This window comes from Pipistrellus hanaki (genome assembly GCF_964339955.1).
Source record: "Pipistrellus hanaki genome assembly, chromosome: 21".
NCBI classification, from domain to species: domain Eukaryota; kingdom Metazoa; phylum Chordata; class Mammalia; order Chiroptera; family Vespertilionidae; genus Pipistrellus; species Pipistrellus hanaki.
In genome coordinates, this window is record NC_140523.1 from 7,312,718 (window position 1) to 7,334,041 (window position 21,324).

Consider the following 21,324-nt stretch of genomic DNA (forward strand, 5'->3'; position numbering starts at 1 on the left):
GCACACGCGGCCCCTCAGCCTGGCATGAGCCTCCCTCTGCCCTGCACCTGTCGGCACGGCCAGGCCCTCAGGGTGGCCGAGCGGCTCATCCTTTTTAAAAATTTAAAAAAAAAAATTTTTTTTTTAAATTGATTTTTCACAGAGAGGAAGGGAGAGAGAGTGTGAGAAACATCGATGAGGGAGAGACATCGATCTGCTGCCTCCCGCACACCCCCTACTGGGGATGTGCCTGCAACCAAGGTACATGCCCTTGACCGGAATCGAACCCGGGACCTTTCAGTCCGCAGGCCGACGCTCTATCCACTGAGCTAAACCAGCTTTGGCCCATCCTTGATGCTCCAGATGTGAGCAGCTGGGCCTGGGGCAGTGGTGGCCCCGGGTGGGAGGGTCTGGGTGGGGCAGGAAGGCCAGGGGAGACAGACACACACACACACACACACACACACACACACACACACACAGGGCTGCCCCGAGCAGCGGCCATGGAAAGAGAGTCAACGCTGGGGGCTTGGCCCCAGCTCTGGATGGCTTGATGATGTCACCGAGACAGGGACCCCAGGAAGGCTGGCTGGTTTGGGGGATTGAAAATAAGCCAGGGCCGGGTAGTGTGGCTCAGTGGATAGAGCGTCGGCCTGCGGACTGAAGGGTCCCGGGTTTGATTCCGGTCAAGGGCATGTGCCTTGGTTGCGAGCACATCCCCAGTGGGGGGCGTGCAGGAGGCAGCTGTGGAAGTTTCTCTCTCATCCATGTTTCTAACTCTCTCCCTCTCCCTTCCTCTCTGTAAAAAATCAATAACATATTAAAAAAAAAAAAAAAAAAAAGCCAGTTTCGGCTGGCATGGCTCAGCGGTTGAGCGTCGACCCATGACCCAGGAGGTCAGGGTTCGATTCCCGGTCAGGGCACAGACCTGGGTTGTGGGCTCCATCCCCAGTGTGGGGTGTGCAGGAGGCAGCCGATCCATGATCCTCTCTCCTCATGGATGTTTCTCTCTCTCTCTCTCTCCCTCACTCCTTCTCTCTCCCCTCTCCCTTTCCCTTCCTCTCTGAAATCAATACAAATACATATTTTTAAAAATGCTGAGCATTATGCCGAAGCCTGTGTGGCTCAGTGGATAGAGCATCAGCCTGCGGACTGAAGAGTCCGGGTTTGGTTCCGGTCAAGGGCATGGACCTTGGTTGCGGGCGCATCCCCAGTGGGGAGTGTGCAGGAGGCAGCTGATGGATATTTCTCTCTCATCGATGTTTCTAACTCTCTATCCCTCTCCCTTCCTCTCTTAAAAAAAAAAAAAATCAGTAAAATATATAAAATATTTTTTAAATGCTGAGCGTTCTATTCCACAGGAGGCCTGCAGGGGGCGTCTCCAAGCTGCCTCTGTGGGGAAGGCCCAGCTGGCGAGGCCCCGAAGCCAGGGGCATGTGGATCGCATTAGCGGGGTGGGAGGGATGAGATCACGCGGGGACGCGGGGCCGAGGGCCAGGGCAGGCTGCCCGCTGCTGCCGGGACAGCTGGCGGCCGGGGCCTGACCCACATCCTCGGCCTGGCCCGGCCCGGCGCCCGGGGCCGCGGTCCCGGGTGCGAGGGTTCGGGGGCCAGCCCTCACCTGTCCGGGATGGCCGCTGCTACCCGGGCAGCCGGCGGCCGGGGCCTGGCCCACATCCCCGGCCGGGCCCGGGTGCGAGGGGCCGGGGGCCCGCGGTCCCGGGTGCGAGGGGCCGGGGGCCCGCGGTCCCGGGTGCGAGGGGTCGGCGGCCGGCCCTCACCTGTCCGGGATGGCCGCCACGTGGTTGAAGAGCTGCCAGGGGATGCCCTGCAGCACGGCGTTCCGGAAACTGGCGTGGCTCAGCACGCGGCCCTGCCTGCCGTCCACCGCCACCACCTGGACGCCCTCCTCCAGGCCCAGGAACCGCCTGCCGTCCACCTGCGGGGGAGGGGGGGGGCGGGGGGCGGGGGCGGTGAGGGAGGCCTCTGCCCGGGGACCCCACGGGGACCGCACACAGGGCCCGGGGCCCACGGGGACCGCACACAGGGCCCATGGGGACCGCACACAGGGCCCGGGAACCACAGGGACCGCACACAGGGCCCGGGAACCACAGGGACCGCACACAGGGCCCATGGGGACCGCACACAGGGCCCGGGAACCACAGGGACCGCACACAGGGCCCATGGGGACCGCACACAGGGGCCCGGGAACCACAGGGACCGCACACAGGCCCCATGGGGACCGCACACAGGGCCCGGGGCCCACGGGGACCGCACACAGGGCCCGGGGCCCACGGGGACCGCACACAGGGCCCGGGGCCCACGGGGACCGCACACAGGCCCGGGGCCCACAGGGGACCGCACACAGGGCCCGGGGCCCACAGGGACCGCACACAGGGCCCGGGGCCCACAGGGGACCGCACACAGGGCCCACGGGGACCGCACACAGGGCCCGGGAACCACGGGGACCGCACACAGGGCCCGGGAACCACGGGGACCGCACACAGGGCCCGGGGCCCACGGGGACCGCACACAGGGCCCGGGAACCACGGGGACCGCACACAGGCCCCACGGGGACCGCACACAGGCCCCACGGGGACCGCACACAGGGCCCGGCCCCACGGGGACCGCACACAGGGCCCGGGGCCCACGGGGACCGCACACAGGGCCCGGGGCCCACGGGGACCGCACACAGGGCCCGGGGCCCACGGGGACCGCACACAGGGCCCGGGGCCCACGGGGACTGCACACAGGCCCCACGGGGACCGCACACAGGCCCCACGGGGACCGCACACAGGGCCCGGCCCCACGGGGACCGCACACAGGGCCCGGGGCCCACAGGGACCGCACACAGGGCCCGGGAACCACAGGGACCCCACACAGGGCCCGGGAACCACAGGGACCGCACACAGGGCCCACGGGGACCGCACACAGGGCCCACGGGGACCGCACACAGGGCCCGGGAACCACAGGGACCGCACACAGGGCCCACGGGGACCGCACACAGGGCCCGGGGCCCACGGGGACCGCACACAGGGCCCGGGGCCCACAGGGACCGCACACAGGGCCCACGGGGACCGCACACAGGGCCCGGGAACCACGGGGACCGCACACAGGGCCCGGGGCCCACAGGGACCGCACACAGGGCCCGGGAACCACAGGGACCCCACACAGGGCCCACGGGGACCGCACACAGGGCCCGGGGCCCACGGGGACCGCACACAGGGCCCAGGGCCCACAGGGACCGCACACAGGGCCCGGGGCCCACGGGGACCGCACACAGGGCCCGGGGCCCACGGGGACCGCACACAGGCCCCACGGGGACCGCACACAGGGCCCGGGAACCACAGGGACCGCACACAGGGCCCGGGGCCCACGGGGATCGCACACAGGGGCCCGGGAGCTGCTCAGAGCAGACAGCCCGCTGGCCTCCTCCTGGCCTCCTCCTGGCCTCCTCCTCCTCCTCCCCCTCCTCCCCCTTCCCCTCCTCCTCCCCCCTCCTCCTCCTTCCTCTTCTTCCTCCTCCTCTTCCTCTTCCTCCTCCCCCTCCCCCTTCCCCTCCTCCTCCCCCTCCTCCCTCCTGGCCCCTCCTCCTCCTCCCTCTCCCTCCCCCCCCCCCCCCCCCCCCCCCCCCCCCCCCCCCCCCCTTCCCCTCCCCCTCCCCCCCCCCCCCCCCCCCCTCCCCCCCCCCCCCTCCCCTCCTCCCCCTCCTCCGCCTCCCCCCCCCCCCCCCCCCTCCCCACTTTATCTTTTATTTATTTCCCCCCCCCCCCCCCCCCCCGTCCTTCCTGAGGACATTTTCCCGTCGATTTTTAGAGAGCGCGGAAGGGGAAGGGAGAGACAGAAACACGGACGTGAGAGAGACACATCAGCGGGCTGCCTCCTTCCTGCACGCGCCCCCACCAGGGGCCCCCGCCCGGAATGGAACCCGGGACCCCTCCTCGGTCTGCAGGCCGGCGCGCTAACCACCGGGACACACCTGCCGGGGGCCCAGCACTTTCCCTTTGGACCCCCGGCCCCCGGGGCTGAGCGGGGAGGGACCCCTGTGCCAGCGGGTGAGGCCAGCAGCCCCCCCTCCCCCCGTCCTGGGGAGGGGGAGGGAGAGGGACCCCCGGCCCCCGAGGGGTCACCCACCTCGATGTACGCGAGGTCGCTGTGCAGGTGGAAGTAGCACTGCTTGGAACTTTCCAGCTTCACCTCCAAGAAGTGGTCCTTTGTCCTCTGGCAGACAAACAGCCCCGGGGGGGGGGGGGGTGGCTCCCAGGAGTCCGTGTGGTGTGGGCCAGGGGGTGGCCACAGCCCTGGCCTCCCCTGTCCCCTTCCCCTCCCCCCTCCCCCCGGGAGCCTGGCCAGGCCAAGGCCAAGGCCGAGGCCGAGGGGGTGGGGGGTAGGGGTTAGCTCCCAGGAGTCTGTGGTGTGGGCCGGGGGGTGGCCATGGCCCTGGCCTCCCCTGCCCCCCTCCCCTCCCCCCCTCCCCCCGGGAGCCCGGCCAGGCCGAGGCCAAGGCCGAGGCCGAGGGGCAGGGGGTAGGGGTTAGCTCCCAGGAGTCCGTGTGGTGTGGGCCAGGGGGTGGCCATGGCCCTGGCCTCCCATGCCCCCCTCCCCTCCCCTCCCCTCCCCCCAGGAGCCCGGCCAGGCCAAGGCCAAGGCCGAGGCCGAGGCCGAGGGGCTGGGGGTAGGGGTTAGCTCCCAGGAGTCTGTGGTGTGGGCCAGGGGGTGGCCACGGCCCTGTCCTCCTCTGCCCCCTCACCCCCAGGAGCCCGGCCAGGCCAAGGCCAAGGCCGAGGCCGAGGCCGAGGCCGAGGGCCGGCCCAGACGCTCACCAGCTGCGGCCCCGCCAGCTTCCGGGGCATGGGCACATCCACCGCGGCCCGCTCGGCGAAGCGGGGGTAGGCGGTGGCCGAGCAGTCACTCGCGCCCGCGCTCCGGGGCAGCAGGGCCTTGACCTTGATCCGCTCGCAGCCCCTGACGGAGCAGAAGGCGAACCGCGCCCGCTCGCTCTGGGCGGTGAGCTTCAGGAACAGCAGCCTGCGCGGGGGCGGGGGGACGAGGAGAGATCAGAGCCGCCTGGGGCCGGGCCCCCGGCCGGCCGGCCGGGACACGCACTCCTGCGGGGACACGGCTGCCTGGACCCAAGGGCGGGCGACCTTGGAAACCGGGGGTGCGCCTGGCTGTGGAATCTGGGACCCCCTCCCTTTCAGCCTGTTTACTTTTAAAAAAAAATTTTTTTTTTATTTAAATATATTTTATTGATTTTTAAAAAATTATTTTTATTGATTTTACACAGAGAGGAACTGAGAGGGAGAGAGAGTTAGAAACGTCGATGAGAGAGAAACATCGACCAGCTGCCTCCTGCACACCCCCCCACTGGGGATGTGCCCGCAACCAAGGTACATGCCCCCGACTGGAATTGAACCCGGGACCTTCCAGTCCACAGGCCGACGCTACATCCACTGAGCCAAACCAAACCGGTTTCGGCTATTTTATTGATTTTTTTTTACAGAGAGGAAGGGAGAGGGATAGGGAGTTAGAAACATCGATGAGAGAGAAACATCCATCAGCTGGGGTTGGGCAGTTGAGGGGACTCAGGCCTGCAGGGGAGGGCAGTTAGGAGCAATCAGGCTGGCAGGGGAGCAGTTAGGGGTGATCAGGCCGGCAGGGGAGTGGTTAGGGGGTGATCAGGCTGGCAGGGGAGCGGTTAGGGGGTGATCAGGCTGGCAGGGGAGTGGTTAGGGGTGATCAGGCTGGCAGGGGAGCGGTTAGGGGGTGATCAGGCTGGCAGGGGAGAGGTTAGGGGGTGATCAGGCTGGCAGGGGAGCGGTTAGGGGATGATCAGGCTGGCAGGCAGAAGCAGTTAGGGGCCATCAGGAAGGCAGGCAGGCAGGTGAGCCGTTGGGAGCCAGCAGTCCCGGATTGTGAGAGGGATGTCCCAGATGGGAGAGGGTGCAGGGCTGGCTGAGGGCCAGCCCCCCTTCTCCCACCCTGTCCATGAATGTTATGCACTGGGCCTCTAGTATCCTCTCTAATCAAAAAGAAACATGCAGCTGGGACCGGTGTGGCTCAGTGGATAGAGCGTCGGCCTGCGGACTGAAAGGTCCGGGTTCGATTCTGGTCAAGGGCATGGACCTTGGTTGCGGGCACATCCCCAGTGGGGGGGTGTGCAGGAGGCAGCTGATCGATGTTTCTCTCTCATCGATGTTTCTAACTCTCTATCCCTCTCCCTTCCTCTCTGTACAAAAATCAATAAAATGTATTTTTTTAAAAAACAACAACAAAAGAAACATGCGAATTGACTGTGCCTTTGCCACACCCACAAGCCAGGGCCCAGCAGCCAATCGGGGCGAGTATGCAAATTAACCCGGCCAAGAAGGCAGTTAATCTGCGTATCCCCAGGCCAGAGCGAAGAGTGAAGATGGCATAGAGACAGGTGAAGCGCTGCAGAGGGAGTGAAGCTGCGGAGAAGGGAGGGAGGCAGGCGGAGGAGACAGCAGTAGGGGGCCCTGCTGCAGGAATCTTCCTGCAACAGGCCTCTAGTGTGTGTGCGTGTGTGTGTGTGTGTGTGTGTGTGACAAAACAACTGAATAAATGCAACAGAAACAGGCTTCCAGGAGGGACCGAGCCTCCCTCGCTCCCAGGCCCAGCCGTGCACAGCGCCCTCCGGTGGCGAGGTGCTGGTGGCGTCCTCGGGGTGCTAGCCAGGGGTCTTCAAACTACGGCCCGCGGGCCACATGCAGCCCCCAGGGGAGTCTGATCCTGCCCGCCAGGTTTTTTGGGCAGTGAGCACAGCCAAGGTGTTACAGTAGGGATTAGTAGTTCATATAGTCCGGCCCTCCAGCTCTCTGAGGGACCGTGATCTGGCCCCCACTTTAAAAAGTTTGAGGACCCCTGTGCTAGGCTGTCTGCATAGGGAGGCGGGACCAGGAGCCCCCTCGCCTCCCCTCCTCTCTCCCTCCATGAACTGGAACCTGCCTCGGACACAGCCGTCTCTCCCTCCACAGACTCGTGGATGGACCCAGGAGCCACAGAACGGAGGGGCCCTAGGAGAGGACCACCCCCCCACACTGACCGCACCCACTGGCCAGGCCCCAGGAGGTCCCTGAAATATGGTAGCAGCCATACTTGGGTAAACACTGCTGTTTGAATTTTAACCCCTCTAGTCTGGCTCCGCCTGCACCTGCTTAAACACAGGATATTGACCTCAGTTTCCCCAGGTGGAGACCTGGAGGCTGAGGCAGTTTTCCCGTGCCTGTGGGCCAGGACCCCAGGAGAGGGATTCCCACGGACTCGGTAGCTTCAGGGGCAGAAACTGTAGAAAACCTTTAGAGACTAACCGCTGAGCTCTGCTTCTGTACTCCCTGCTATCGCGAGAGAGGGCCACCTTCCAACGTCAGCAGGATGTGAATTTAGAATTTAGAACAAAGGAAAATTCCTGTGGTTTGGACCTTTAAAAGGACTGCCTACACCTGGAACAGTGCGGTCCTGTGAGTCCCCCTGCGTGTGGTACTCTGGCGGCCGACCTGGCCAGTTTTTCAATAAATCCTTGCCTGCTTTATATATATATTGATTTTTTACAGAGAGGAAGGGAGACAGATAGAGAGCCAGAAACATCGATGAGAGAGAGAGTCATTGATCAGCTGCCTCATGCACACCCCCCACTGGGGATTTGCCCGCAACCAAGGCACATGCCCTTGACCGGAATCGAACCCGGGACCCTTCAGTCCCCAAGCCGACGCTCTATCCATTGAGCCAAACCGGTCTCGGCTGTTTGTTTTTTTTAAAAATCAATCGTCAGCCTCCGGTGATCTTATTTGGAACCCAGGGCTCACCCCCGCCCCCCCACCCCCCACAGTCCCAGGCCGCGCCCCGCCCCGCCCCGCCCCGCGGGCTCCTCACCCCGAGGCCTCGTCCCAGAAGTAGTAGCTGCGGCCGGGCACGCTCTGCTCCAGCTTCTCCATCTGCAGGGTGCGGGCGAAGGTGCCCGTCTTGGTGGTCTGCTTCCGCAGGCGGTTGTGCACGTCCGAGAGGATGGAGAAGGTGGTGCCCCGCGGGTAGCAGAGCCCCACGCGGATCCAGTCGCCCCTGGCAACGGGGGAGGCAGAGGTAGGGTACCCGCCGGCCGGCCTGCGGCACTTCTGGGGCCCCCCCTTTCTGGGGGTAGGGGTGGGGGTTTGGGGGGGCATGTGCTGCTGTCAGGACTGAGTCCCAGGAGAGGGGAGGACCACACACACAGGGCCCCTCGGGTGAAGGTGACCAGAATTCCCGCTGTTGGCGGGACAGTCCAGATCTTTAACAATTTGTGTCCCGCGTCCCGCGGCGTTTTAAAAAAGTCCCGGTTTGCCGAAACCGGTGTGGCTCAGCGGATAGAGCGTCGGCCTGCGGATCCAAGGGTCCCGGGTTCGATTCCGGGCAAGGGCATGTACCTTGGTTGCGGGCGCATCCCCAGTAGGGGGCGTGCAAGAGGCAGCTGATCCATGACTCTTTTGCGTCAACATTTCGACCTCTCTATCCCTCTCTCTTCCTCTCTGTAAAAAAAAAATCAATAAAATATATTTAAAAAAAATAAAATAAAAAAGTCCCGATTTGCCAAAACCGGGTGTGGCTCAGTGGATAGAGCGTCGGCCTGCGGACTGAAAGGTCCCAGGTTCGATTCCGGTCAAGGGCATGCAACTTGGTTGCAGGCACATCCCCAGTAGGGGGTGTGCAAGAGGCAGCTTCTCTCTCATCGATGTTTCTAACTCTCTATCCCTCTCTCTTCTTCTCTGTAAAAAATCAATAAAATATATTAAAAAAAAAAAAAAAAAAAAAAAGTCCCGATTTTTTGCTGCGGGACGCCGGACAAATTGTTAAAAATCGGAACTCTCCCGCCCAAAGCGGGGCGTCCGGTCACCTTACCCTGGGTGTCTCCGGGTTCTACATCCGGCTGGAAGGACCCTCTCCCCCCGAGCCTCCCCCTCCCTGCCCAGCCTGACCGCAGGGCCAGGGCATGTCTTTGGGGCCCCTTTCCCGCATCCCATGAGAGTCTGCCTCACAGGGATGCTGCAGAGAAGATGCTCAGACGCAGACACACCCCCAAAGCCCCACCCCGACCCCCCCAGTCGGCCCCGGGGCGGCCCACAGAACCCCTTTCCCTCCGTGTGAAACGTGACGTCCTGGCCAGGCACAGGTCCTGGCAAAGAGCCTGTCCCAGGTGACCTCCCTGGCCCTCCTGCACCCTGGGGGTGTCACTGACCCCGCCTCCCAGACAGAGGGACTGGGGTTCTGGCCTGAGGTCACACCTCTCCCCCCAGCTGGGCCTGAACTGCTGGTGACAACAGCCCCAGGTGCTCCCCTGCAGGGGGCATGTCAGGCTGAGGCCCTGCAGGGGGCGTGGCCTCTGAGGCCCTGCAGGGGGCATGTCAGGCTGAGGCCCTGCAGGGGGCGTGGCCTCTGAGGCCCTGCAGGGGGCGTAGCCTCTGAGGCCCTGCAGGGGGCGTGGCTTCTGAAGCCTGCAAGGGGCGTGGCTCCCTGAGGCCCTGCAGGGGGCATGGCTGCCTGAGGCCCTGAAGGGGGTGTGGCTTCTGAGGCCCTGCAGTGGGCGTGGCCAGACTGAGGCCCTGCAGGGGCGTGGCTACCTGAGGCCCTTCAGGGGGCGTGGCCAAGCTGAGGGCCTGAAGGGGCGTGGCTTCTGAGGCCCTGCAGGGGGCGTGGCCTCGATGCTGCAGGAGGTGTGGCTGCCTGAGGCCCTGCAGGGGGCGTGGTTTCTGAGGCCCTAAAGGGGGTGTGGCCAGGCTGAGGTCCTCCAGGGGGCATGGCCTCTGAGGCCCTGCAGGGGGCTTGGCTTCTGAGGCCCTGCAGGGGGCGTGGCCAAGCTGAGGCCCTGCAGGGGGCATGGTCTCTGAGGCCCTGCAGGGGGCGTGGCTTCCCTGCAGGGGGCTTGGCTTCTGAGGCCCTGCAGGGGGCGTGGCCAGGCTGAGGTCCTCCAGGGGGCATGGTCTCTGAGGCCCTGCAGGGGGCGTGGCCAGGCTGAGGTCCTCCAGGGGGCTTGGCTTCTGAGGCCCTGCAGGGGGCGTGGCCAGGCTGAGGTCCTCCAGGGGGCATGGTCTCTGAGGCCCTGCAGGGGGCGTGGCTGCCTGAGGCCCTGCGGGGGCGTGGCTTCCAGAGGCCCCGCCCCCAGAGGCTCTGTCCATCTCCCTGCACCCGGGCCAGGGCCCCACTCACTTGTTGAAGTTGATGAGCCAGATGGTGAGCTCGGCGGGCGCCGTGCGGTCCCAGTGGATGGTGTAGCCCTTGCGCAGGGTGACCACCGGCTGGTACTGCTGGTAGTGGGTGCTCCTGGTGAGCGCCCCCTCCAGGAGGAGCGGGTGCCCCGGGAAGTCGTTCTTGACGATCTTCATGCGCAGGTTGCTGCTGGTCTTCTGGGCCTGGATGTACATCTTCTCGCCCCCGGGAAGGAAGCGCACCGCAGGGCGGTCATTCCGGGGCGTCTGCCGAGCCTCTGCCCGCAGCCGCGCTCAGCGGGCCCGGAGGAGGGAGGCCAAGCCCGGGGTCCCCCCTCCACGCCGCCCCACGCCGCCCCACGCCTTGTGCACCCTTAGAAAGGGCCGTGTGGCCCGGCCGCCGTGGCTCCGCGGCTGAGCTTCCACCTAGGACCCAGGAGGTCAGGGTTCGATTCCCGGTCACGGACACAGGCCCGGGTTGTGGGCTCCATCCCCAGTAGGGGGCGGGCAGGAGGCAGCTGATCCAGGATTCCCTCTCACCCTTCATGTCTCTCTCTCTCTCCTTCTCCCTTCCTCTCTGAAGTCCATACAAATATGTTTAAAAGCAAACAAACGTGCCCTGGGTGAGGAGGAAACGGAGGAAGGAAGGCAGGCAGGCAGGCGAGGAGCCTGTGTCCTCAGCCTGGCCCAGAGCCCAGCGTGCAGTGGAGTCTGTATGCTCGCCCAGGTGCAAGCGGCCCCAGGCCCAGGGCAGTGTGCCAGCGCGTGCCCGCCCCCCGGGTGTGTGTGCCCCGTGTACCCCCCTGTGTGTCCCCCGTGCGTGCCCCCGTGTGTGCCTGTGTGTCCCCCGTGTGCCCCCTGTGTGTCCCCTGTGTGCCCCCCGTGTGTGCCTGTGTGTCCCCGTGTGTGCCCCCTGTGTGTGCCTGTGTGTGTCCCCCGTGTGCCCCCTGTGTGTCCCCCTGTGTGTGCCCCCTGTGTGTGCCTGTGTGTCCCCCCCGTGTGTACCCCCTGTGTGCCCCCTGTGTGTCCCCTGTGTGTGCCCTGTGTGTGCCCCGTGTGTGCCTGTGTGTGCCTGTGTGTCCCCCTGTGTGTGCCTGTGTGTGCCCCCTGTGTGTCCCCTGTGTGTCCCCGTGCGTGCCCCCGTGTGTGCCTGTGTGTCCCCCGTGTGCCCCCTGTGTGCCCCCTGTGTGTGCCTGTGTCCCCCCTGTGTGTCCCCCGTGTGCCCCCTGTGTGTCCCCTGTGTGTGCCCCCTGTGTGTGCCTGTGTCCCCCCTGTGTGTCCCCCGTGTGCCCCCTGTGTGTCCCCTGTGTGCCCCCCGTGTGTGCCTGTGTGTCCCCCGTGTGCCCCCTGTGTGTGCCTGTGTGTCCCCCTGTGTGTGCCCCCTGTGTGTACCCCCCTGTGTGTCCCCCGTGTGCCCCCTGTGTGTGCCTGTGTGTCCCCCGTGTGCCCCCTGTGTGTGCCCCGTGTGCCCCCCGTGTGCCCCCTGTGTGTGCCTGTGTGTCCCCCTGTGTGTGCCTGTGTGTCCCCCGTGTGCCCCCTGTGTGCCCCCTGTGTGTCCCCTATGTGTGCCCCCTGTGTGTGCCTGTGTGTCCCCCCTGTGTGTGCCTGTGTGTGCCTGTGTGTCCCCCTGTGTGTGCCCCCTGTGTGTCCCCCTGTGTGTGCCTGTGTGTCCCCTGTGTGCCCCCCTGTGTGCCCCCCTGTGTGTCTCCCCTGTGTGTGCCACTGTGTGTCCCCTGTGTGTGCCCCCTGTGTGCCCCCTGTGTGTGCCTGTGTGTCCCCTGTGTGCCCCCCGTGTGTGCCTGTGTGTCCCCCCTGTGTGTGCCTGTGTGTCCCCCTGTGTGTGCCCCCTGTGTGTGCCTGTGTCCCCCCTGTGTGTGCCTGTGTCCCCCCTGTGTGTGCCTGTGTGTGCCTGTGTGCCCCCTGTGTGTGCCTGTGTGTCCCCCCTGTGTATGCCTGTGTCCCCCCTGTGTGTGCCTGTGTCCCCCCTGTGTATGCCTGTGTCCCCCCTGTGTGTGCCTGTGTCCCCCCTGTGTGTGCCTGTGTCCCCCCTGTGTGTGCCTGTGTGTGCCTGTGTCCCCCCTGTGTGTGCCTGTGTGTGCCTGTGTCCCCCCTGTGTCCCCCCTGTGTGTGCCTGTGTCCCCCCTGTGTGTGCCTGTGTGTGCCTGTGTCCCCCCTGTGTCCCCCCTGTGTGTGCCTGTGTCCCCCCTGTGTGTGCCTGTGTGTGCCTGTGTCCCCCCTGTGTGTGCCTGTGTGTGCCTGTGTGTCTCCCCTGTGTGTGCCTGTGTGTCTCCCCTGTGTGTGCCTGTGTGTCTCCCCTGTGTGTGCCTGTGTCCCCCGTGTGTGCCTGTGTGTCCTCCCTGTGTGCCCCCTGTGTGCCCCCTGTGTGTGCCTGTGTCCCCCCTGTGTGCCCCCTGTGTGTCCCCCCTGTGTGTGCCCACTGTGTGTGCCTGTGTGTCCCCTGTGTGTGCCTGTGTGTGCCTGTGTGTCCCCCTGTGTGTCCCCCTGTGTGTGCCTGTGTGTCCCCTGTGTGTGCCCACTGTGTGTGCCTGTGTGTCCCCTGTGTGTGCCTGTGTGTGCCTGTGTGTCCCCCTGTGTGTCCCCCTGTGTGTGCCTGTGTGTCCCCCCTGTGTGTGCCCACTGTGTGTGCCTGTGTGTCCCCTGTGTGTGCCTGTGTGTGCCTGTGTGTCCCCCTGTGTGTGCCTGTGTGTCCCCTGTGTGTGCCCACTGTGTGTGCCTGTGTGTGCCCACTGTGTGTGCCTGTGTGTCCCCTGTGTGTGCCCACTGTGTGTGCCTGTGTGTCCCCCCTGTGTGTCCCCCTGTGTGTTCCCCCTGTGTGCCCCCGTGTGCCCCCTGTGTGTGCCTGTGTGTGCCTGTGTCCCCCCTGTGTGCCCCCCGTGTGTGCCTGTGTGTCCCCTGTGTGTGCCTGTGTCCCCCCTGTGTGTGCCTGTGTGTGCCTGTGTCCCCCGTGTCCCCCCTGTGTGTGCCTGTGTCCCCCCTGTGTGTGCCTGTGTGTGCCTGTGTCCCCCCTGTGTGTCCCCTGTGTGTGCCTGTGTCCCCCCTGTGTGTGCCTGTGTGTGCCTGTGTCCCCCCTGTGTGTGCCTGTGTGTGCCTGTGTGTCTCCCCTGTGTGTGCCTGTGTGTCTCCCCTGTGTGTGCCTGTGTGTCTCCCCTGTGTGTGCCTGTGTCCCCCGTGTGTGCCTGTGTGTCCTCCCTGTGTGCCCCCTGTGTGCCCCCTGTGTGTGCCTGTGTCCCCCCTGTGTGCCCCCTGTGTGTCCCCTATGTGTGCCCCCTGTGTGTCCCCCCTGTGTGTGCCCACTGTGTGTGCCTGTGTGTCCCCTGTGTGTGCCTGTGTGTGCCTGTGTGTCCCCCTGTGTGTCCCCCTGTGTGTGCCTGTGTGTCCCCTGTGTGTGCCCACTGTGTGTGCCTGTGTGTCCCCTGTGTGTGCCTGTGTGTGCCTGTGTGTCCCCCTGTGTGTGCCTGTGTGTCCCCCCTGTGTGTGCCCACTGTGTGTGCCTGTGTGTCCCCTGTGTGTGCCTGTGTGTGCCTGTGTGTCCCCCTGTGTGTGCCTGTGTGTCCCCTGTGTGTGCCCACTGTGTGTGCCTGTGTGTGCCTGTGTGTGCCTGTGTGTCCCCCTGTGTGTCCCCCTGTGTGTGCCTGTGTGTCCCCTGTGTGTGCCTGTGTGTGCCTGTGTGTCCCCCTGTGTGTGCCTGTGTGTCCCCCTGTGTGTGCCTGTGTGTCCCCTGTGTGTGCCTGTGTGTGCCTGTGTGTCCCCCTGTGTGTGCCCCCTGTGTGTGCCTGTGTGTCCCCTGTGTGTGCCTGTGTGTGCCTGTGTGTCCCCCTGTGTGTGCCCCCTGTGTGTGCCTGTGTGTCCCCCCTGTGTGTGCCACTGTGTGTCCCCCCTGTGTGTGCCTGTGTGTCCCCTGTGTGTGCCTGTGTGTGCCTGTGTGTCCCCCCTGTGTGTCCCCCTGTGTGTTCCCCCTGTGTGCCCCCGTGTGCCCCCTGTGTGTCCCCCTGTGTGTCCCCTGTGTGTGCCCACTGTGTGTGCCTGTGTGTCCCCTGTGTGTGCCCACTGTGTGTGCCTGTGTGTCCCCTGTGTGTGCCCACTGTGTGTGCCTGTGTGTCCCCCCTGTGTGTCCCCCTGTGTGTTCCCCCTGTGTGCCCCCGTGTGCCCCCTGTGTGTGCCTGTGTGTGCCCCCTGTGTGTGCCCCCTGTGTGTCCTCCCTGTGTGTCCCCTGTGTGTCCTCCCTGTGTGTCCCCCTGTGTGTCCACCCCGTGTGTCCCCCTGTGTCCCCCTGTGTGCCCCCGTGCGCGCCCCCGGGTGCCCCCGTGTGTCCCCCTGTGTGCCCCCGTGGTGCCCCCGTGCGCGCCCCCGGTGCCCACCTGTGCGTAGCGCCCGCTGCAGACGGCGCCCCGCCAGTCGGGCACGTCGATGCAGTCGGGGTGGCGCAGCAGCCAGTTGTCGGCCTTGGTGAGGTAGGAGCCCGGGTACTCGGACACCGAGCCGTCCACGTCGTGGAACACCGACGTCTTGTCGCCGTCCATGTCCAGCTGGTTGAACCAGGGCCCCGGCTCCCCGAAGAACACCCGGGACGCGATCTGCACGGAGCGGGGCGGGGCCCGGGGCCCGGGGTCAAGGGGCGGGGCCAGAGGCTCCCATTTCCGCCAACCAGAGGCACCGGATCCCGGGCACCGGCGGAAAGGAGAGGGAGAGACCCCCTGCTGACCTCACAGACCTCATCACATGCAACCCCCACACCAGCCCAGCCCTTTGGCCTCTGCTCATGGGGGGGCTGCTGTGGGGGACGTGCAGGGTGCTGGTCCCCGCTCGCAAGGCTGCAGAGCTGCGCAGGGACACGGGCGTTCGTGTGTGCATGTGTGTGTGGATGTGTGTGCATGCGTGTGTGTGCATGTGTGTGTGTGTGTGTATTAGAGGCCCGGTGCATGAATCCGTGCATGGGTGGGGTCCGGCCAGCCTGGCCAGGGGGAGGGGACATGGGCGGTTGGCCGGCCTGCCTGCTGGTCAGACTCCTGGTCGAGGGGACCGTTTGCATATTAGCCTTTTATTCTATAGGATACGCACTGAGTGGCCAGCTTATTATGCGTTCAGAGATCATCATCATCTGGCCACTCAGCGTGTGTGTGTGTGTGGTGTGTATATGTGCGTGTGTGTGTGTGTGTGTGAGTGTGTGAGTGGATGAGACGGAGGCAGCGGGGAATGTTTGCAGGAGGAGGGTGTGTGAGTGTGTGTGTGTGTGTGTGTGGTGTGTGTATGTGTGTGGTGTGTGTGTGAGAGCGTGTGTCAGTGTGTGAGTGGTGTGTATGTTAGAGCGTGTGTGTGGATGAGGCGGAGGGCCGGGGAATGTTTGCAGGAGGAGGGTGTGTGAGTGTATGTGTGTGTGTGTGTGAGTGTGTGTGTGTGTGTGAGGGTATGTGAGTGTATGTGTGTCAGTGTGTGTGTGGTGTGTATGTGAGAGCGTGTGTGTGGATGAGGCGGAGGGCCGGGGAATGTTTGCACGGGGAGGCTGTGTGTGTGGTGTGTGTGTATGTGAGAGCGTGTGTCAGTGTGTGAGAGCGTGTGTGTGCATGAGGCGGAGGGCCGGGAATGTTTGCACGGGGAGGCTGTGTGCACCCCGCGGGCGGGGCAGCCCTGGAGATTTCCATGGCCGGCCTCTGAGGGCCTGAGCGGAGGAGTTGGCTCACTCCAGCCTGACCCCGTTCCCCTCGGCAGGCCCCGGGGGCCGGCAGGCAGCGGGCAGGGCGGAGGGGGCGGGGGGGGGGGGCGGCGAGCAGAGGCCTGGGAAATTATCCACCACCAGACAGGACGCCGCCCCAGGGGCCGCCCTGCCCAGTCCCCGGGCGCCGGCCCCGTGTGACTCAGCACAGCCTCTCCGGGCCGTCTGTCTGCTCTCAGGGCCGGACTGACGGCAGCAGCCTCAGCAGAGATCCCTCAGACGCGGCAGGTTTGTCAATGGACTGCGCCGCCCGGCCTGCGTGGCTCAGTGGATAGCGGCAACCTGGGAACCAGGAGGTCCGGGTTCGATTCCCGGTCAGGGCACAGGCCCAGTTTGCGGGCTCCATCCCCAGTGGGGGGCCTGCAGGAGGCAGCCGATCCCGGATCCTCTCTGCTCATGGATGTGTGTGCGTCTCGCTCCTTTCCTCTTTGAAATCAATAAAAATATACACGGAGTGGGTATATTATTATGATCTCTGGATGCATAATAATCTGGCCACTCAGTGTGTGTGTATATATATATTAGAGGCCCGGTGCATGAATTCGTGCATGGGTGGGGTCCGGCCAGCCTGGCCAGGGGGAGGGGACATGGGCGGTGGGCCAGCCTGTCTGCTGGTCGGACTCCTGGTCGAGGGGACCATGTGCATATGAGCCTTTTATTCTATAGGACACACACGGAGCGGCCGGATGTTTATGCATCCAGAGATCATCATCATCATCTGGCCCCTCTGTGTATTTAAAAAGTTAAGTAAGCCGAGACCGGTGTGGCTCAGTGGACAGAGCGTCGGTCTGCGGACTGAAAGGTCCCGGGTTTGATTCCGGTCAAGGGCATGTACCTTGGTGGCGGGCACATCCCCGGTGGGGGGTGTGCAGGAGGCAGCTGACCGATGTTTCTCTCTCATCAATGTTTCTAACTCTCTATCCCTCTCTCTCTTCCTCTCTGTGAAAAAATCAATAAAATATATTAAAAAAAAATAAAAATAGGGGAGATAATAGATCAACCGAAGGACTTGTCTACATGCATATAAGTACAACCAAGGGACACAAAGCTCTGGGGAGGGAGGGTATGTATGGGGGGGGGCAATGTTAAAATATGTACACAGATAATAAGTTAATAATAATAAAAAAAAGTTAAGTAAGCGTAAACCAGCTGTGCCATCTCGGGGACTCACAGGCCTGCACCCAGCTCGAAGCTCCCCCAGGGTTGGCCCCGCCCGGGCCCGGCCCCCGGGAGCGGCGGCGGCCCCACTCACCGGCACGTCCTCGAAGGTGATGTTGCTGACGTTGTTGTGGGGGCAGCTCTGCCAGGCGTTGTTGAGGCGGAAGGCCAGCGCGCTGGTGTGCCGGCCCTCCAGGGCGGCGAACTTGCGGAAGGTGCAGTTCTGCACGTTGATGGGGCCGTCGTAGAGCTGGATCCCCCGGATGGGGAAGTCCCTGCGGGGGCCCGGCGGGGCAGTGTCAGGGGCCGCCCAGACAAACCAGGCCTGACCTCGCCACACACCCTCCTCCTCCTCCTCCTCCTCCTCCTCCTCCTCCTCCTCCTCCTCTCGCCCCCAGCAGCTCCCCCTGCACAGCACACGGCTGGCTCCTTCGTTCGCTCACGGGACACGCATTCAGGGAGACGGAGTCAAACTGTGATGGCTGGATGGATGGTGGATGGATGGATGGTGGATGGATGGATGGGGGATGGATGGATGGTGGATGGATGGATGGGGGATGAATGGATGATGGATGGATGGATGGGTGATGAATGGATGATGGATGGATGGTGGATGGATGGATGGATGGATGGTGGGTGGATAGATGGATGGATGGATAGATGGATGGATGGTGGATGATGGTGGATGGATGGATGGATGATGGATGAATAGATGGGTGGATGGATGGATGATGGGTGGATGGATGGATGGATGGGTGAATGGATGATGGATGGATAGATAGATGGTGGATGATGGATGGATGATGAATGGATGGATGGATGGATGGATGGTGGATGGATGGAAGGAAGGATGGATGGATAGATGGGTGGATGGATAGTGAATGATGTATAATGGACAGTGGATGGATGGATGGGTGGATGGTGGATGGATGATGGGTGGATGATGGGTGGATGATGGATGGATGATGGATGATGAATGGAGGGATGATGGATGGATGGATGGATGGTGGATGGATGATGGATGGATGATGGGTGGATGATGGGTGGATGATGAGTGGATGATGGATGGGATGATGGAGGATGATGAATGGAGGGATGATGGATGGATGGATGGATGGATGATGGGTGGATGATGAGTGGATGATGGATGGGATGATGGAGGATGATGAATGGAGGGATGATGGATGGATGGATGGATGGATGATGGGTGGATGATGGGTGGATGATGGATGGGATGATGGATGATGAATGGAGGGATGATGGATGGATGATGGATGGATGGATGGTGGATGGATGATGGATGGATGATGGGTGGATGATGGGTGGATGATGAGTGGATGATGGATGGGATGATGGAGGATGATGAATGGAGGGATGATGGATGGATGGATGGATGGATGATGGGTGGATGATGAGTGGATGATGGATGGGATGATGGAGGATGATGAATGGAGGGATGATGGATGGATGGATGGATGGATGGTGGGTGGATGATGGATGATGGAGGATGGATGATGGGTGGATGGATGGACCATGACTGGGACATTTTGCCTCGATCCCAGCAGGGGTGGGGGGCAGGGGGCAGAGACCGTCTCCATGTGCCTCGGGCTCCTAGCCCAGGGGTTGGGGGGGCGGCCGGGCCTCCGAGGCACCACGGGGCTTCCCGGCGGCCCCCACCCCGGCTCACTCAGGCTCCAGGCCCCGTGTTTCCGCTTTTCCTGGCATCCCCGCCCTGGGCCCGGCCCTCCTCCCCCCGCGGACAGAGACAGGGCAGGACGGTGAACGAGAACACGACGTGACTGTTCATCGTCACACCCGGCCGTCCCGTCACCTCACGGGCCCCTCCGAGCAGACACGGCTCCCCCGGGGGCCTGGCGTGGTGGCGTCAGCGGACACCGGGGACCTCGGCCTTTCCGTATTGTTTTACTAGCGGCCCGCGGACGTCAGGACGGTGAGTCCCGTGGCCGGGGGCGGCCCGGGCACGTGTCCAAGGAACACATTACCGGGACAGCCGCTCTCCCAGGCTCTGCGGCTGCCCTTCAGGCCCCGGCCAGGCCCAGACAGCTGCACAGCCCGGGTTCCGGCTCTGCATGCAGCTGGAGGCCCTGCCCCAGGCCCCAGAGGAGCCACGAACCTCACAGCTGGGAGCCGCTGGAGCCCCGCCCGGGAGCCGGACCCTCGGCGGAGAGCCGGGCTGGGCCGGCAGGCCCAGAGCAGTCCTACAACAGCCTGAGTGAGGCCACCTCCTGGAGGCACCCTGCAGCTCGCCCCGGGACAGTGGTTCTGTCCGCAAAGCTTTTCTTTCCTTTTTTTAAAAAAATAGATTTGTGGCTCAGTGGATAGAGCCATACGCCTGCGGACTGAGGGGGTCCCAGGTTCGATTCCGGTCAAGGGCATGTAGCTTGGTTGCGGGCACATCCCCAGTGGGGGGCGTGCAGGAGGCAGCTGGTGGATGTGTCTCTCTCATCGATGTTTCTAGCTCTCTCTCTCTCCTTTTCTCTCTGTAAAAAATCAATAAGATATATTTCAAAAAAATTTCATATCAATGTCCCTAGCAGGTGTGGCTCAGTGAGTAGAGCATTGACCTGTGGACTGAATGGTCCCAGGTTCATTTCCCAGTCAGGGCACATACCCAGGTTGCCAGCTGGATACCCCAGTAGGGGGTGTGCAGGAGGCAGCCGACCAATGATTCTCTCTCCTCATGGATGTTTCTCTCTCTCTCTCTCTCTCTCTCTCTCTCCCTCCCTCCCTTCCTCTCTAAAATCAATAAAAATTTATATTTAAAAAAATTCATATCAATGTCCCTAGCAGGAGTTGCTCAGTGGATTCCTGGTCCAGGGCACACACCCAGATTGCAGGCTCGATCCCCGCCTCCCCCTCCCTCCCCCAGTAGGTGGCGTGCAGGAGGCAGCCAATCAGTGGTTCTCTCTCACCATTGATGTTTCTCTCTCCCTCCTCTCTCTCTCCCTTCCTCTCTGAGATCCATAAAAACATGCTTTGTTTTGTTTTGTTTTGTTTCATTCCTATCAACACAGCCCAGAGCCACGCCGCCCTGCTGACCCCCTCAGCAGCCCTTCTCCCCCTCTCGCTTCCGAGTCCCGTCCCTCCGGTGTCAGTGAGGCCTCTGCCCCACAGACGGGACCGGCCTCCCCAGGTGCTCACTGAAATATGGTAGCAACCATACTTTGGTAAAGACTGCTGTTTGAATTTTAACCCCTCTAGTCTGGCTCCGCCTGCTCCTGATTAAACACAGGATATTGACCTCAGTTTCCCCAGGTGGAGACCTGGAGGCTGAGGCAGTTTTCCCGTGCCTGTGGGCCAGGACCCCAGGAGATGGATTCCCACGGACTCGGCAGCTTCAGGGGTAGAAACTGTAGAAAACCTTTAGAGACTAACCGCTGAGCTCTGCTTCTGTGTTATCAGCTATCGCAAGAGAGGGCCGCATTCCAACGTCCACCCAGCCTTTAGAATTTAGAAAATTTAGAACAAAGGGAAACTCCTGTGGTTTGGACCTTTAAAAGGACTGCCTACACCTGGAACAGTGCGGTCGTGTGGACTCCACCTGCGTGTGGTGCTCTGGCGGCCGTCCTGGCCAGTTTTTCAATAAACCCTTGCCTGCTTTTTTTTTTTCTTTTTTTTTAAATCGATCATCAGCCTCCGGGGGTCTTGTTTGGAACCCAGGGTTCGACCCCACCACACTCACCGGGCGGGACCCCCTAGCAGGCCCCTCCCCCCGCCCCCCTCGCCGCGCTCAGGGCCAGCCACGTCCGCCAAACCTACTGGCCGAGGGGCAGTGTCCTCCCGCCCGGGCCCAGGCCGCCCGGGCCCCAGCCCCGGCTGTCCGTGGTCCTGGTGCCCACGTTGCCGCTCTCGCCCACGAACAGGCTGTTCTTGATCTCCTGCTTGGAGCCGTCGTCGTACGGGAAGGTCCCGCCGCTGCGGGGACGGGAGAGGCGCGGGGTCAGGGGCCGCGGGGTCAGGGGGCGCGGGGTCAGGGGGCGTGGGGTCAGGGGGCGCGGGGTCAGGGGGCGCGGGGTCAGGGGGCGCGGGGTCAGGGGGTGCGGGGGGGCACTTACCTGGCCAGCGTCAGGCCAATGCCATTGTCAGCGAACCTGGGGGGAAACGGACAGTCAGAGCCGCCAGGGAGGGACCCCCTGCAGGCCCTGTGTGTGTGTGTGTGTGTGTGTGTGAGTGTGTGTGTGTGTGTGAGTGTGTGTGTGTGTGTGTGTGTGTCTGTGTGTGTGTGAGTGTCTGTGTGTG

General features: G+C 63.4%; 1 protein-coding gene across 3 annotated transcripts in view; it reads right to left on the reverse strand.

Moving 5' to 3' along the window:
- Positions 1-21,324, reverse strand: part of CEMIP (cell migration inducing hyaluronidase 1) — a 115,984-nt gene that overhangs the window by 2,958 nt on the left and 91,702 nt on the right. For all 3 annotated transcript variants that reach the window (XM_084869033.1, XM_084869032.1, XM_084869031.1), the window contains 9 exons: positions 21,141-21,176; positions 20,845-21,000; positions 17,159-17,339; positions 14,555-14,770; positions 10,177-10,391; positions 7,873-8,058; positions 4,803-5,007; positions 4,114-4,200; positions 1,761-1,918 (listed from right to left, as the gene is read on the reverse strand). In XM_084869033.1, the coding sequence (XP_084725159.1) occupies positions 1,761-1,918; positions 4,114-4,200; positions 4,803-5,007; positions 7,873-8,058; positions 10,177-10,391; positions 14,555-14,770; positions 17,159-17,339; positions 20,845-21,000; positions 21,141-21,176 (1,440 nt within the window). The remainder of the gene's footprint in view (positions 1-1,760; positions 1,919-4,113; positions 4,201-4,802; positions 5,008-7,872; positions 8,059-10,176; positions 10,392-14,554; positions 14,771-17,158; positions 17,340-20,844; positions 21,001-21,140; positions 21,177-21,324) is intronic.